The sequence below is a fragment of the Alosa alosa genome, chromosome 14 (genome assembly GCF_017589495.1).
Source record: "Alosa alosa isolate M-15738 ecotype Scorff River chromosome 14, AALO_Geno_1.1, whole genome shotgun sequence".
Classification (NCBI taxonomy): Eukaryota; Metazoa; Chordata; class Actinopteri; order Clupeiformes; family Clupeidae; genus Alosa; species Alosa alosa.
In genome coordinates this window covers 3,435,509-3,453,110 of record NC_063202.1, presented here as the reverse complement: position 1 = coordinate 3,453,110, position 17,602 = coordinate 3,435,509, and the positions used below count along the sequence as shown (strand labels likewise).

General features: G+C 40.6%; 1 protein-coding gene across 1 annotated transcript; it reads left to right on the top strand.

Annotated features, from left to right (window-relative positions):
• The first annotated feature begins 10,782 nt into the window (after positions 1 to 10,782).
• LOC125306846 (tubulin beta-3 chain) lies at positions 10,783 to 16,790 on the top strand. Its single transcript, XM_048262417.1, has 4 exons — positions 10,783 to 10,947; positions 13,366 to 13,474; positions 14,995 to 15,105; positions 15,474 to 16,790. The coding sequence occupies exons 1-4, from the start codon at positions 10,891 to 10,893 to the stop codon at positions 16,541 to 16,543; spliced, it is 1,347 nt and encodes a 448-aa protein (XP_048118374.1). The 5' UTR covers positions 10,783 to 10,890; the 3' UTR covers positions 16,544 to 16,790.
• The last annotated feature ends 812 nt before the right edge of the window (positions 16,791 to 17,602 follow it).

Below are 17,602 nucleotides of genomic sequence, written 5' to 3'. Positions count from 1 at the left end.
ACACACTAATTCCAGCGCAGTGAGCTGCCTGCATCAACAGCGGCGCTCGGGGAGCAGTGAGGGGTTAGGTGCCTTGCTCAAGGGCACTTCAGCCATGCCTACTGGTCGGGGTTCGAACTGGCAACCCTACGGTTACAGGTCCGAAGTGCTAACCAGTAGACCACGGCTGCCCCAACAACTGTGTTCAACAACTATGAAAATCCATTAGATACTGAGAAGTTCAGGACTATTATCTGAGTAATGTTCTCATAGAATGACTGAAAGTTAAACTGGGTATATCACTATTAGGTCATTGTCAAACCCATACAATCTGTTAATGTTATCTTGATATTCTGGTTCACATGACTGAGATTGACACAGGAATTATACTGTCCCTTCAATGGAGGTTTACACAGATGTCACAGAATTCACAGCTTTGTGGTAAAACTAAAATAAATATAAAACAAATCTATATGAAATCTATATAAAAAAATCTATTCCAATATCATTAGCAGCCAAACTAACTACTCAATGGCCTCTTAAAAACATTGTTATATGATGCTGTATCAAAGTTGTCTGCGTGTTTGGCACATGAATGTTTGCTTGCCTTCAGTAAATGGACAGGCCAGGCTCTTAATTAGTAGGAGGCAAGTGGTGTGAGCATAGATTTACGTCTGCCTGAGGAAGTGGAATCTGTACAATTCATCCCTCTCAATCACGAGTTTCTTTCAGACATCCTCAGGGCAGCCTCAGCTATTTTTGGTGCTTTTGTTCACCATGTAAAATGCAATGATGTGCTTTGATGTGAACAAATAGTTTTTGTTAGGTTCGTAAGTAAGAAACAAATAGGTCTTTTATCTGTGGGAAAATGCTTGGGGCACTGGAAATTATTATTTTTAATACATCCATAATTAACATCCTGTTTGTGTAACCGCCTGAGCATATACAACCTATAAATGACACTTTTGAACATACAATATAGTATAGTAATGTGTCGCCAAACACGGGTCCATATTCCCCAAACCAGTTTCAGAAGTGTTCAGAATCAATATCCTCCCTGTCCCAGATGATAATGCATTGCATAGATGGAATGACTTTTCTGTATGGATACCTATACATCTTCTATTTGAAAGTTTCCATATCATTCTTTATTTATGTCATTACACTACAAAGTAGTCAGCTGTACTGCCTACATATCCCTAGTCCTGCTGTCATGCCTTCTGGTCAGCAGTCAGTCACATGTCCTTGTTTTTAGTTTATTCCAAAATTCTTTGAAGGGAGCTTTTGGTCTGTTTTATTCATTACAGTAAGACTGGTCTGGGCTATTGATCGTCCTGTGCTGAACTCTCGCCACTGCGTTGTCTAAGAGACAAAAGCTAATAAACAACAGCTAGGAAATCTACTTTTTCATGATGATTGCTCTTTGTCTTAGTTGTAGCTGGATTACAGTTTTTTTTCAACTGTTTACTAACTAAATCTTTTCTTGTCACACAATTTTCTAAACATGTCTTCCAAACATCATAACCCCACACCAAATCTGCAAAACCATACACTAATTCTCAGTGTTTGACTCAGTTTTCAATTGACTAAAACACATTTTGCGAAACACCACACACAATTTTCTACCTAACACAAAAATCTAACAGGAAGTAACTTGATTTCGTTTTTCAAACACAACCCATCAAAATGCCACACTAAATCACCAGTGCTTCACTCTCTCTCCTCACATGTGTAGACACTTTTTACTTTACTGAACACCATCCAATCATTGCCTTAGTATAGGTCTATGAATAGATATACTCTCTATATAGGTATGGACCCTTTCAATCTGCTCCTAGAGGATTTCCGGTTGAAATATTCAGAACCAATGCAGATACTTTGAAAGGAAAATTACAGTAATCGGACTTACAGTAATGTTCTACAAAAAGTTGACTTTATGTAAAATTTGTCTTTTTACTCTATTTTTGTTTGTCCCCATGTTACAGTACCATTAGCTCAATACATTTTTCTGTGCCTCCATAAATGCCTTAGGAACGCTTAGGATTGTTTGTTTCTGCAGTTGAGAGGGTCTATAGGCCTATGAATACATACTGTACACGACCCCCCCCACACACACTCTTGAATTTCCCCTGGGGATCAATAAAGTATCTATCTATCTATCTATCACACACACACACCCACACTTGTCTTTGGAAAAAGCAAAGCAATTTGATAGTATGGAGTAATTTCCGTCTTAGGCAAAATCAGTGTTTTCAAAACTCCATGTCATCTGGTGGTCACTGTATTCTGCTTTGCTTTTTTTTCTTGTTAACTGTGGCTTGATGAAATTCATTCTGGACTCTGGGCTTTAGGGACCCTCTACTCACTACCACGTAAGTGTAATGTTGTTTGGAACTGTAGAAGAGGTATAAAAATAGCGTTTTGTAGCGGCAAAATGACATGCCCTGGTCACTTCCAGGCTAACGAGTTTTGACTAAAAACGGTAAAATCGAACTTTCTCAAAACACATCCGAATGACATGATTTTGATGTCAACTCAACGTATGTACTCCCAATCATCCGTAAATTGATCTAAAGTGCATTTTACTCCGGATAATTCCTTTAACTTCTCTTTGTTGAAACCGTAACTTTCACTCTTGTATGGAAATACATATAGAAAGCCTAAGACAGAAGAGCTTTAGGTTTTGAGCAACAGTGTGTACATGATGTATCCAAAATGTCATATTATGAAAAAAGTGAAAAAAGTGTTTGTAATGTGAGGCGAATGTTTGGTTTAAAGATGTGTTTGCGACATTTTGATTGTTGTGTGTCATTTTGCTGGAGATTTGAGGCATTTTGCATTTTGTGTGAGCAGCTGTGGGTTTTGTGTGTGGAGTTTTGAAAAATAGAGAGTTTTGAAAACATGTGTAAACAGTTGTGAAAAACTGTACCATTAGCTTTGGAAAAAGCAAATTAATTTGATAGTAGTATAGTAGTCAGTCATTTCCATAGGCAAAATCGGCTTTTTCAGAACTCCATGTACATCTGGTGGTCATTGTATTTTGCTTTGCTTTGTTCTTGTTGGCTGTAAAATACTGTATTCGCAACAGCAAATTATTTGGGAAAAATCACTATTTTTTGGTTTCAGTATTGCTTGCATTTTTACTGTGTATTTCAACTTCTCTCTGTAGATACCGTAACTTTCACTCTTGTATGGAAATACATAAAGTCTATGAAAGACAGAAGAGCATTAGGTTTTGAGCAACAGTGTGTACATGATGTATCCAAAATGTCATATTATGACAAAAGTGTTTGTAATGTGAGGCGAATGTTTGATTTAAAGATGTGTTTATGACATTTTGAATGTTGTGTGTCATTTTGCTGGAGATTTGAGGCATTTTGCATTTTATGTGAGCAATTGTTGGTTTTGTGTGTGGAGTTTTGAAAATTGACACAGAGTAATATAAAAACTGTAATATGAGTTTAGGAGAGAGAGAGAGAGAGAGGCAAACAGACAAACAGACAGACAGAGGTCTGCTTTGGACTTGATAACTTGCTGTGTAATTTCTTATGTTCTTATTGCCATGTCTTTTATGTTGTGAAACTCTATTTTGGTTTATCTGATGTGTCTGTGTTCATACTGGATTCTTTGTGCTTGGTCCCCTTTGAAGTAAATTGGTCAGATCAGCACATTCACTACGCTTACTCTCTTACCACTGAAAGGTGTAATCAGTAAATGTTGGTAAAAATAGGTGTGGAAAGTGGATTTTCAATAGAATTACCTACACAATGGAGGTTATGTTTTTGATTTGGTTTGTCATTTTGTCAGTTAAGGCCAAAAAACCCCAATAAGTTTTAGACTAGTGTTGTCAAAATGAACACGTTAATCATCACAATTAATCTGGGGGGGGGGGGTTACAAATCAAATTAATGTTAATTGATCAAGGCCGAGCCTCATTCACTTTCAGAAGCTGTACTAAGCTCAGTTCTAAAACAAAAACAAAATAGCCAACCTAACGCACCCAATGGTACTCTTGACATGCTAGCAAGGCTCCAAATCTAGCCAACATTCTGGCAATGGAAAAACTGGCATGGTCGTTTTAAAAAAGGTCTTTAAATTCTCTCTCTCTCTTCCATGTAAGTGTTTTTTGTTTCTCTCTTGTATTGGCACAGCACGTTGTAATAAGCCCGTAGCCTAGTGAAAGCTTTGGTTACTTTTTCTTTAAGGAGCTCTTATGTTGTCTTTCCATACTGTGGAGAAAGAGATTGCGGTATGTTAAGACAACAATCAGCTGAACCCACGGTCACCCTGCTAGCACTCATGGGAAGTGACCACCTCCCAACTGCATCTTGAGTCAGTCCTTTCCCCACATACAGTAAGAAATAACATAATTAAGCACAATTTTTAAAATGATCAAAGAACGCAATTTGTAATTTTCAAGGAATCACACATGTGTTTTTATACATGTGATAAAGTTTAAGAAACTAACTCTAAGGAGTCACACACTAGCAGAGAGAGTCCAGCCCTAATACTGGACATCTCATCAGAACACTATGCCATATAGGGCCAAAGGTCACGGAACAAGTACACCCACAAAATATATTCCATGTTGTTTCTCAGCATACATAAAGAATGTCAAGATGTCTATGGTTATCTGAGTTACAGCCTCAAGTGGACAACCTAAGAACATGCTGTCATCGTTACTCACCTGCACGCTGGTGTCAGGAGATCTGGAAGGACCAAGTCTAGTTCTGGACTATGCAGCACCAAGAAGAGACAGGGTAAATCCAAAAAATGGCAGAAAGTATGCACATGGCATATTTGAAAGGTTTCGTACCAGGCTGTTCTCTGACATAGTGTTAATTTCGTCAGACGAGACGAGAGGAAATATGTTCGTCAACAACCTTTTTTTTCATGACTAAGATGAGACGATGACGAGACGGTAGTAATGTCCTGAAACACTGACTAAGACTATCTTAAGATGCATTATTGTTGACGAAAAAAGACGAGACTAAAATGTTTTGCATAAAATAAAAACTAAGATAAAATCTCTTCATTTTCGTCTACAAAATGAGAAGACAGAATATCTAGCTGTTAGGTTTTCAAAATATTCCGAATGAGTTCATACGCAACAGCTTTCCTGTAGGCTAGTCTATGTGCTGTTGCTGCAACCCTGTGGCTGCAACACGAAACTACATGGAACAAGAACACTGGAGATTTCAAGCTAACTACCTAAGCTTTATGCCACAATGCTACATACCCAGAAGTTGAAGCTTCTCATACATATTAACATCCCCCAGAATGTCCATTCGCAAATGTTCATCATGTAATGTCAACTATTTAACTAGTTAGACTGATGATGCAAAGTTTGCTAGCAAGTAAGTTAATATGGAAAGTTCACTAGCAAGTTAGCTTGAAGAGTCTGTTTGGGGAATGTGTTGTGTTTGGGCGCATATCGCCATCTAGCGAGGCGAAGTAAAACATTAATACTTTGGCCTACGACAGTGTTTCTCAAACTTTTTCAGTTTCAGGACCACTTAACTAACCCTAGCTAAAAAAAAAAAAGATTAGACCTACTTCAACAGTAGCCTATAATTAGTCTACACAATAGGCCTACTCACTGAACCACCTTGCTTATTGTCTTTGCACTTTGCTTATTGTGTCAGAGGATTCATACTGTATGATTTAAACTGGCATATCTCACATAGACAGTGTTGCAGAACTGTTTGGATTTACATACAAGTTGGTTCAATATTGCAAACAACTCATCTATATTATATTTTACCACGTCTGCTCGCAGACCACTTGGGATAGCTTGTGGACCACCAGTGATCCCCAGACCACACTTTGAGAAACACTGGTCTACGCATATGACCGTGGTCCAGTCTAATCTTTTACTGTCTATGGTCAAATCCCAGCCGAGCTATAACTGTAGCTCGACTTACCTGTGCATGTAAACATACTAACTGACAAAAAATCAGAATGAGTAATTATAACAGATTAGTAGCCCTGTGGACACAATATTTGTTGGAAAAATTGAGATGTATGAAACACTATTTGACTCAAATGGTAATAATTTGTTATAAAAAAAGACTAAAATGTGTTGACTAAATCTGACTTAGACACCTTTAGTTTTCTTTTGACTAAAACTAGACTAAAATGACGAGACTTTTAGTCGACTAAAACTTGACTAACAAAAATTATATTTGAATGACTAAATATGACAAAGACTAAAAAGGACATTTCGTCACAAGACTAAGACTAACACTAAATTAAAAATAGGTGACAAAATTAACACTACTCTGACATAACTAGAGATGGAAGAAAACTATGTACTATAATGATGTTACCTAGATTAAATTAGATTAGATTCAACTTGTATTAGATTCAACTTCATATTGTCATTGTGCAGAGTACAAGTACAGAGACAACGAAATGCAGTTTGCGTCTAACCAGAAGTGCAAAAAAGCAGAAAAGTGCAATGTGATATACAATTATTTAACCATCTATTATATATAATAATATTATATACTTAAACAATTATATAAACATTGACATGGTTGAGGTTACAGTCATGTATACTTCTGGTTGCGGTTACAGTCGGTATTTTTATACTATGCCTTACACACATCCAGCCTACAGACACATAAGATAACCATATCAGCCCCATAAGCCCACTAAGCAATTCAAAGGTTTTACTGCGCCACAAAACAATCAGTATAATGGGCAAACACATGCTCTCGGAATTTGAGAAACTTCATTTCAGCAAAAATGTTAGCCAACTTGTAAGCCAAGGTTGATTGTTTTTGCAGTACTTAATGAAATTATGATAGCCCTACTGTATGGACAATAAGTTATAGGCGGCCACTGATTCATGCTGCATCACTATCACAGTCTTCAGATGCATTCCACCATCAGAACTGCCATCAGGGAGGGCGGCAACATACTTCTGTCACTATTTCAAGACATGCATCGCCTCATACTAATCAATGCACATGCATCACATGACCTATGTTACATGGCTAGATCCTAGTGCATTCCATCTTATAAAATGTGCATTCCATCTTAGAGATTAACTAACAAATACAATTGCAGTAAAGACATACATATTATGCATTAAATTAGGAATTTGCTTATTTAAGCAAATCAATACAACATTACTAACTAAAATAACTAATAACATATAGATTGATAGATAGATAGATACTTTATTGATCCCCAGGGGAAATTCCAGTGTTGGCTGACCAGTCCAGTTTATTGTCCAGGTGGAGACCCAGATACTTGTAGGTGCTTAGGCTACCACCTCCACATTGACCCCATCAATGGAGACTGGTGGCAGAGTGGACCTGCGGACATCCACCACCACCTTGGTCTTTGAAGTGTTGAGTTGAAGGTGATTGAGGGCACGTCTACACGAAATGACGTGAATATTCTCATACCGCTTTCACACCTTTAATGACACCATATCATATAAAAATCAATATACGAGTTACAAACATGATTTTTTTATTTGTAGATATCAAAACACACATGCAAATCAAGAAATATTTGTGGATCCCCTCTGCGCATATACAAATATTATTGAGACAAATTTAGCTCCATAAGAAAACACTAACATGCAGTAGGCTAATGTTTAACTGAGTTAAGCTAACGTGTGCTTCTAACTTAGCCACTAAAGGCTGATAGGCTACATTGTGCACATAAATCATGACAGGGGAAAGAAAAACATTTTAATATGATAAATAAATGGTTTGGTTTGTTTTGACAAGCAGCGTGTCAGGTCGAGTGCCGTGGCTGAGTTGAGAGGTGGGGCTATGTCGTCATAAAATTGCCGGCTTCGCACAGGCGTCTACACGGCGAAAGTTAGCCGGCGGTTTCAAAAATTCCCACTTCGGAAGCCGGTTTAAAAAACTATCGGTTTCAGTCTCTTAAACTGCCGGCGTCGTGTACACGCAAGGCGTAACCGTTAACAAAACCTCACCGGTTTCACAAAAACCGGCGTCGTGTAAACGGCACCTTCCACCAGGCTCCTGTACTCCTCCTCCTGCTCGTTCCTGATACACCCCACAATTGCAGTATCAAGTATTAACTAGTATATTAACTTTGTGCAACAAATAATTCACTCAAATTGGCTCTTACTTTATAATTTTCTTAAGGTACTGTTTTCCTAAATCTGTTCTATTATGTCTAAAACCTCTGACCAATAAGTTTTTTTACATGATAGATAGATAGATAGATAGATATACGTTATTGATCCCTAGGGGAAATTCCTGTGTGTAAAACATATGTGTAGTCAGCATTAATTGTGTGTACTTTGATGTATTTGATGGTGTTCTGAGTTGTTCTTTAGACTAATGAATGGTTTTGCAGTTTTCAGTAAATATCTTTTGGCCCATGGCTCTATTTCTTTTCACTAAACTGGCAAGTGTTGTGTTTTTACCACAAGAGGGCAATGTTCATCAGTCTCTCTCTCGTGCACAGCCGCACAGCCGTGTGTGTGTGTGTGTGTCTGTGTCTGTGCATGCGCCTAGAGGGTCTCTTATATATTCTGTCCTTCTGACATTGAGTGGCACCATCTGTCTGAAACGGGAGCAGCATGCTCTCATTTGAAAACTTAACTCCACCTGCTCCACAGAGCAGCAATCAATAAAACCTGTCACATGGAGGAGGAAAGCCTCTAATGTAGCCTGTGATGAGCCTGCATTTACTGTAAAAGCTGCCAGGATGAAGGGATGCAGAAGAATCGATCCTGTCATATTACTTCTATGACTGCATTTAAAACTCAAATCCATTTCCATTAATCATATTATGTTCAATTGCTCACTGATTTTTTAACCTTTGAAACAGAACTATCTTGCATCCAGGAGGTGCATTTTTGTGAAAACTAAACGGGAAACGCAAGCGCATGCATGCGGTCCAGCTCTGTGACTACCAATGAAAATGAAGAGAATATTGAAATCACTGGAGAGAGAATGTAGCTGCCAGGCACTGCAGCTGTGATTAGGATCCCATAAGATCTCATCGTCATACTCTGCAGTTAACCCTGCATGGTGCAGAGTATCATTATGGAGACAGAGACCAATTCATTTGAAAATGGCTGCTACTGAACAATAAGATGATGATAAGAACACACTCAACAAATGACCACCTCCACACTTTATGATTATGTAAATGTAGGGACGGACTTGACCATGTGCCCGTGCATTCCTACCTCAATAGCAACAGAATCCTTTGTTGTGGCAGGCAGCCTGCTGTTTAGTCAGAGGTGTGGACCTCCGCTCACAGCACCACTGACATGGCTCATGAGGGACTCACTTCCTGTCTGTGCCATTCAGCCACTATCTGACAAAAAAACGAACAGAAAAAAAAATGAAAACAGAAATGTTTTAAGTTAACATCATAGTAAAAACACCTTGGTCCAGCTTGGGTAAATTACTGAATAATCTCTCCTGAGTTGGCAGCTGGTCAGTCCCAATCTCATTTGCATTACTCTAGGCGTGATTAGCATCTATGGCCGCCTGAGGCTGCAGACATCTGCGGCTATGCTGACCACTACCATATGGTGACTTATCCTTCCACTGACTCTTATCATGTCAAAAATGACCTATGTATCTTTGTGTTGTGTTGTTGAAGAGGTGTGTGTGTGTGTGTGTGTGTGTGTGTGTGTGTGTGTGTGTGTGTGTGTGTGTGTGTGTGTGTGTGTGTGTGTGCGCGCACACACGCGTGTGTGTGTATTCCTGACTGACTCACTGACTGACTGTGTGGCCTACTGAATGTTCCTCCCATGCTGTATCCTGTTGTTCTTGAGGGGCATCATCTGTCTGAAACGGAACTGGTATGTGCTCATTCGAAAATGGAACTCCACCTGCTCATGCTTCCCAGTGCCCATGAATTAATCAATAGGACCCAGCCAAGTAGGAGGCTTCTAATGCAGAGAATACCCACATCACAGTAAAAGCAATGATACTTTTTAAACCTCAACCTGTCTATAGCCTACTATAGTTTGTGCTTGTCTGATAAAAAAGAGTATGAATTCATAAAAAGGTATAATTTAAAAAAATGATACTTTAAACTGTCTATCTCTCTTCAAGAATGAGTAAGGGATTTTCTGTTAAGCTAATAGCTTACAGACACTATCTCTCAAGGGACAATTTCTCACAGAACAAAGGGCCTCACTGAGAGTAGGCTAATGTTTGCATGATGTTTGGTTTTAAGAAGGTTTTAAATCAAATGTAGACTAAAACCAAAGCAACTGAGTCGGAGTTTGAGAAGCAAATAGTGATGAAGTAATCTGAGTTCTCAGAGCAGGATATGATAGTGTAGGCCTAAGTATGGTAGGCCAATTTTTGGTAAATTGGTAATGACTCAGCATATGGGCCATAGCATCAATGTTTCAGGTTACCTGCATTTCACAGCATTCAAAGCAAACTGGTGTCTTGCTGAAGGGACACACTTCAGATTTGTGTTTAGAGGTCAGATATTATGAAATTGGCCGATATTTTTGTAAATGTTGTTCGTAAGTTAATGTTAATAGCCAGCAGCGCATGCAGTAAAGTATTATACCGCTACTCTGTAGCCTATTTCAAATGTTTAGCAAGTTACCTGCGATTGTGCTCTACAAGTTCGGGAAAAACCTGATGCGCCACGTTAAAATGCGTAGTCTAGCCTCGCCTGGTTGCTGATGCTGTTAACATTCCCCTCGTCAGACCACATGAAGTTGCAGAGATTTACTTTTCTGTGCTTCCTATTGGCTGATGGCCCACATGTCTCATCCCCAAAATGACGTCATGAGGGAGAAGTATTAGCATCCTCTGTGCAAAGCAAAGTAGACAGAGCTGATGACCTGCGTCTTCATGAAAAGCTTAGCCAGCGCCGTTTAACACTTTTGCTGGCCACTTCATACAATCAGCACGTCTCACCTCAAGGAACATAATGCGAGAAATCGTCCACATTCAAGCTGGCCAATGCGGCAATCAAATTGGAACCAAGGTAATTTTAAACTTATGAAAATGAAAATCACATGAACTTCTCATGTTACATTGCAGTTGTTAATCTGGGCTGTGACATCTTCTGTGCGTGTTAGGCACGAGTGCATCATGCCTTGAATTAACATTTGAATGAAGATAAAACAACTGGTGGCTAAGAAATCGCTATAAACTATAGCCTAACTTTACATGTTAAGAATATGAACGTGTTATGAAAGTTTGTTCGTGTAGTCAATGAATGACACTGGTAAAGCAAAATAGCCTATGTGGCTATTGCGCACAGAATGCTATCTTCCCTGCATAATAGACTAACTGTGCATCACTTTATCTTCAAGACGGAAAGCAAAACATTGACAATAATGTTAATATATTTATGTTTATCATATTCATCCGTTATTCTAATCTATTCATATTGTAAAAAAAGATGTCTAAGAACGTGGTCCAATTCCAGGAGTTTAAAGGATATCAGATTTCATTTACCCTAATGACTTGCATTTTTGCGTGATGGTATCATTATTAGACTAAAATTACCGGATATTATAACGCTGAACGTGTAGCTTAATGGAAACGTTTGATCCTGTTGCGTCCCCTTGTGGCGTTAACATACCGCATGCTGTGTCAAACACGCACGAAGTTTATTGCGCAGTTTGCATATTGTCGTGATGGATTCACGAGAAATTGCGGTTTGGGAGATCCTCAGAACATGACACGTCTCTCAATCTTATTTTCCTATGAAGTCATTCGACTCCCATAAGAGAAAACTCTAAGCTGTAGAGACGTCAGTTCACAGATGTGTTTTAAATATTGAGTTGAAGTTGCTGTGAGAGGGAATAGCTGGAAGATGGGAAGACATTTCAATAGACCCTGATTTTTCTATAGTTTCAATCCTGTGATCCTGTAATGTGGAAGTAGACTATGCGCCTTAGATCCGGGGTCTGGGGCAGTTAAAAAGATGACAATAAAGAATCCTGCACTTGATGTAAATGATGTCATCATCATTTATAGATTTGTATAATACTGATGAATTGGTGATATTTTTTTGGCATGGTTTTCATTGAAAAACAGTGAGCCTGGTATCCTGTAGAAAGCCACGCCTTCCTCTGTATTCTCCTTTATGGTTGGATGAGGTCATCATTTACTTTCCAGCTGTCTCGCTGTGTAGGCCTAGTCCTTTGTTCTCAGTAGAATTAATATTGGTCAGTCCAAGTATCTGAGAAACTTAGCTTTTGTGCAGTGACACTTAGCCTTTGTGCATTAAACCAGTAATATCCGGTTCTCTCATGGGCCATCACATCAGAAACTAGATAGCTAACCTGTCCGTCTCCTGTACAGTGTTGCTCATTGGGGCTTGACCCCAGTCACATGATCCCCCGCGACTCATAATGAGGTAGTGAGGAAGTACATTGTCTGTGTGTGGCTGGGCGCTGCTGGCCGTTGAGTCATGCCCCTGTGATTACACTGTGACTCTTTAGAAACAGGCTGGAAGGCTTCGGCCCACTCCCTCCTGGGCGTTAAAAACAGGCTGGAAGGCTTCGGCCCACTACCTCCTGGGCGTTAGAAACAGGCTGGAAGGCTTCGGCCCACTACCTCCTGGGCGTTAGAAACAGGCTGGAACGCTTCGGCCCACTACCTCCTGGGCGTTAGAAACAGGCTGGAAGGCTTCGGCCCACTACCTCCTGGGCGTTAGAAACAGGACAGCGGGAGCTAAAAAAGGAGCCGAGCTAAAACACCAAGGTGATCTTGTCTTGTTTCTGTGACGATGTTAAAAATGTGGCACTTGGCCTCGCATGCTGGGTGAAAATACTGATTCGAGGGAAGTTGGGACGTCAGAGTGATCCATCATGTCGTGGCGTCAGCTCTCTCGCTGTCACCCTCTCTGTCTGTCCTGATGTGCTCCCGGCTTCTTTGTCTGGTTTTTTTTTTATCTCAAGCTGCCTGGACCAGATCTGCTCTCACTTTCATTGGTCTCTGTCTCGCTGTCCCATCTCTGTCCCATCCCACCATTCTGGTCAGATCCAACACACACACACACACACACACACACACACACACACACACACACACACACACACACACACACACACACACACACACACACACACACACACAGCTGTTTGTCCCCACAGGATCAATACATCTCTGACTTTCACTTACCCCTTCTGTTTCCAGAATGTGCTTTGTGAACAGAGTAGTAATACAAGGCAGCAATGCTATAGTTAGACATCAAAACAGTGTTGTCTTTGACTCTCCTCTCCCTGTCTCTCTCTCACAAATGTGCTTTTGATTTATTTGGGTCTCTTATGTCCAAAAGTACTAGATATCATGACAAAGAACTGGAAACAGAAACACTATACAGTTTTTACAGTATGTACTCTTGTTTCAGTCGATGTTTATAACCCCCTGTGCTTTTGTCTACCCTCAGTTCTGGGAGGTGATCAGTGATGAGCATGGCATTGACCCAGCTGGGAACTACATGGGAGATTCAGACTTACAGCTGGAGAGAATTAACGTCTATTATAATGAGGCATTCAGTAAGTATACTTGCTAGTGACAGTTTTGTTATTCTTTTTACAGTTAATTAATGATTAATCATTAATGATTAATCATTGCATGTAAGTCACTCTTTGGTGTAAAGGTGTTTGTGTTGTGTTTTTTTTTTTTGCATTTTGCATTTTTAAAAAATGCTTCACTTAAGGGAAGAGGAGAGATAGACTTCTCTGCATAGTCTGTCTGCCTCTTCACCCCCTCCATGTTTGGATACTGTCTGTCCACTAGCCACTTTTTACCACTGTCTTTCTGCCTCACTGTTTGCGTGCTATATTAGCACATATGCAAAACCCCTCCCTCCATGCCACAGCCAAACTGTGGCCACACTTATACCTCTTCTTAAAATAGTTATATATATATATAGATATATAGACTTATTCTTGCACTGTTGCACTGTTGGACTTACTCATTTGCACTATCACCGTGACACTCACTCACACAGAGCACCTTACCTTACCTTACTATGCACAGAGAATCACAGGCTCAGTCCCTGCCTCAGTCATTGCAAGCGCCTCTTGATTGATTAATCACCACTATGTGGATATTGTTTTTAGAATTGATTTAGATTAAGTGTTAGTATAATTTGTATTTTAGTATATTTAGTATATTCTTTATCTTCTACTGTCCTTATTGCTTAGTTGTGTTTTTATATTATATACTTTTTTTACTTAATTACTTTTTCCGATGTTAGTGAATGTGTGTGTGTGTGTCTGTATGCTACTGAGACCTTGACCTTCCCCTGGGGATCAATAAAGTATCTATCTATCTATCTATCTATCTATCTATCTATCTATCTATCTATCTAAAACAGACCTATCTTTGACCTGACAGAAAGTATTCCGTTTATTTAATAATGACAGGTCTTGGAAATGTTCTGTATTGTAACTGTGGACACAGGATCATGGCTAGAGATTTCTAGAGATGAAACATCTGCCAACAACCTCAGCTGTGATTACCAATACAGCTGTGGCCACAGTCCCGCAAGAACTCTTTTATGTCCCACAGTTAACCTTTCAGGTTTCTATGTAAGAGCCAATGGAATGAAGCTACTAGGTCATACAAAAAGGAGGTTTTTGAAACATTCTTGAGGTGTATTAGAGTGTATCAGATGTGTTCACTAAAACACAGGCAAATTAGTGAGCTCATACAAGATTGAGAGAGGAAATTTAAAACTAGAAATGGTTTCCAAACAAAAAAAAAAGCACTGACATATGTGATGGGGGATCTGGGAAAACTCATCACATGGTAAAATCAAAAATCGTTGATTTCTGCTCCGTTTCAACCCTCTCTGGTGAAATTTCACCAACTTAAGATTCTGATACCATCCTAGCAACATCCTGGACACGGTCCTCTAGCAACATTCTGGATACCATCCTTGCAAAATCTTGGATGTTGCTAGGATGGTATCAGGATCATACGTTGGTGAAAGTTGGGTTTTCCCAGATCCCAACAAATATTTCTGTAATGCTGTTGGTAAGCTGAATGTCTCTTCATCTCTCCTCAGCCAACAAGTATGTTCCAAGAGCTATCATGGTGGATTTGGAGCCTGGTACCATGGACAGTGTCCGCTCTGGGCCCTTTGGTCAACTTTTCAGACCAGATAACTTCATTTTTGGTTAGTATAATACAGCTGCTTTTTTTACCTCATAGATAATATCCTGTCTAATTCTGTCCTGTCTGAAGAATAATGGAGAATGTCTAATCAACAGTTAGAGACAATGAATAATAACATCAATTATTTTGTTATACACTATATTCTATTGCTCCAGGTGCCTAAACTGGAAATATTTTTTCATGGACACAGAGTTCTCTTTCTAATTCTATAACTTCTTATTTCTTATTCTTAAATTTCCTCTATGACTCTTTAAGTGGGACTACGTTTCTATTCTCTAGTCTTTTTTGTATCATGTTTCTCAATGACCAAGTGTGTCTATATGTTCCAAGCATCCACATATTTTCTTCCGTGTCCTCTTGGTCCTGTAGGTCAGAGTGGGGCAGGAAACAACTGGGCAAAAGGCCACTACACAGAGGGTGCAGAGCTGGTGGACGCAGTGCTGGACATTGTGAGGAAGGAGAGTGAGAACTGTGATTGTCTGCAGGGCTTCCAGCTCACTCACTCTCTGGGCGGAGGAACGGGCTCGGGCTTGGGCACGCTGCTGATCAGTAAGGTCCGTGAGGAGTACCCCGACCGCATCATGAACACTTTCAGTGTGGTGCCTTCGCCCAAAGTGTCTGATACTGTCGTAGAGCCCTACAACGCTACGCTTTCCATCCACCAGCTGGTGGAGAACACGGACGAGACGTACTGCATCGACAACGAGGCGTTGTATGACATCTGCTTCCGTACGCTCAAGCTGCCCACGCCCACTTATGGCGACCTCAACCACCTCGTCTCCTCCACCATGAGTGGAGTGACCACCTCCCTTCGCTTCCCAGGGCAGCTCAACGCCGACCTTCGTAAACTGGCAGTTAACATGGTGCCCTTCCCTCGCCTGCACTTCTTCATGCCAGGCTTTGCCCCTCTGACAGCCAGGGGGAGCCAGCAGTACCACGCTCTCACTGTGCCCGAGCTCACCCAGCAGATGTTTGATGCCAAGAACATGATGGCAGCCTGCGACCCACGCCACGGCCGCTACCTCACCGTGGCAACCGTGTTCCGCGGTCGCATGTCCACAAAGGAGGTGGACGAGCAGATGTTGGCAATCCAAAGCAAGAACAGCAGCTACTTTGTGGAATGGATCCCGAACAACGTGAAAGTGGCCGTGTGTGACATCCCACCGCGAGGCCTCAAGATGTCCTCCACATTCATCGGCAACAGCACGGCCATCCAGGAGCTTTTCAGACGCATCTCCGAGCAGTTCACTGCCATGTTCCGCCGTAAAGCCTTCCTGCACTGGTACACAGGCGAGGGCATGGACGAGATGGAGTTCAGCGAGGCTGAGAGCAACATGAACGACCTGGTGTCCGAGTACCAGCAGTACCAGGACGCCACCGTAGATGAGGAGGGCGAGATGTACGAAGATGAGGAGGACGACTCGGAGACCCAGGGTTAGGAGTCGCGCCTCCTGCTGTGTTGGACAGTCAACAGAAAACCACCGTGTCTTTTAGGACCAAAAATATACCTCCCTGCCTTAACCCTTTCTGTATATCTCACTCTTGCTTCATACTGTTTGTTTAGCTCTCCTTGATAAACTTAAGTGACAGCTCCACCAGTAATAACTTGACTGTAATGCAACAACTCATATTGACATGTTGAAAGTACTGATTGATCAAAATGAAATAAAACATGTTTGAAAAATAGATAGATCTCAGGCAACGTTTATATAGAAAGATCATCTTAAGAGCAACATCATTTTATAATCGGACAACACTTACACCCTTTTGTCTTCGCATAGAGGGCAAAAGGTAGAGATCTGTTTACAGTTGTTGATGTTGCAAAGAGACAACACTGGACACTGTGAATCTAATGAAGGAAGGCTTGAACTGCAAGAACTGCGTCATGACTACCCCACACCTAAATGACCTACATAACTAGATGGAAATATGTGCCCAAAGCTAAAATGTCCCCAGAGGTGAAATCTGCTGCTGATACAGTGTGAAAAAGCATTATTCCTCCATGGTTGCTTATATGTACCCCCCTTAGTTGACTTCCACTCCAAGGCATGCTTGCTGATCACATGCTGGTGGTGCAGCAGGACACATAGCCTACAAAAGCGCCCCTTGCACAGAGCCGCCTTTGATAGTGAGTGTGACAACAGTGACCCTTCTGTGGCTTCTCATGGCTACGGATCTCAGGCTGCATCCATTGCTCCTGGACTCATTTAGTAGCTGATGAATTTAGGTCAGACTTTTTAAGGTGATACTTTCGGGGGATGGGGGGACAGTATATCAAAAGGTATTCCCATACTCATGTTTACCTCCTTGTAAAGATATTGCACTTGAATTGAAGCTATCTACCTTGGGACATATTAAGTGCTTCTCTTCTCTCTCAGTAGGTTTTATGCATTATGCAAGATTTATTACTTCTTTGGCACATAGCTCTCCACTTCAGACACTTAGAGATAATTACATCAAGTCTGAAAAAAATACTGCATCCTGCAATAAAGGAAAAT

What these genes read in the sequence shown, in the direction of transcription:
- LOC125306846 (XM_048262417.1), top strand. Translation starts at nt 10,891, where the DNA reads ATGCGAGAAATCGTCCACATTCAAGCTGGCCAATGCGGCAATCAAATT. An exon ending in GCAATCAAATTGGAACCAAG is followed by an intron (nt 10,948 to 13,365) that starts GTAATTTTAAAC and finishes GTCTACCCTCAG; the next exon opens with TTCTGGGAGGTGATCAGTGA. An exon ending in CTATTATAATGAGGCATTCA is followed by an intron (nt 13,475 to 14,994) that starts GTAAGTATACTT and finishes ATCTCTCCTCAG; the next exon opens with CCAACAAGTATGTTCCAAGA.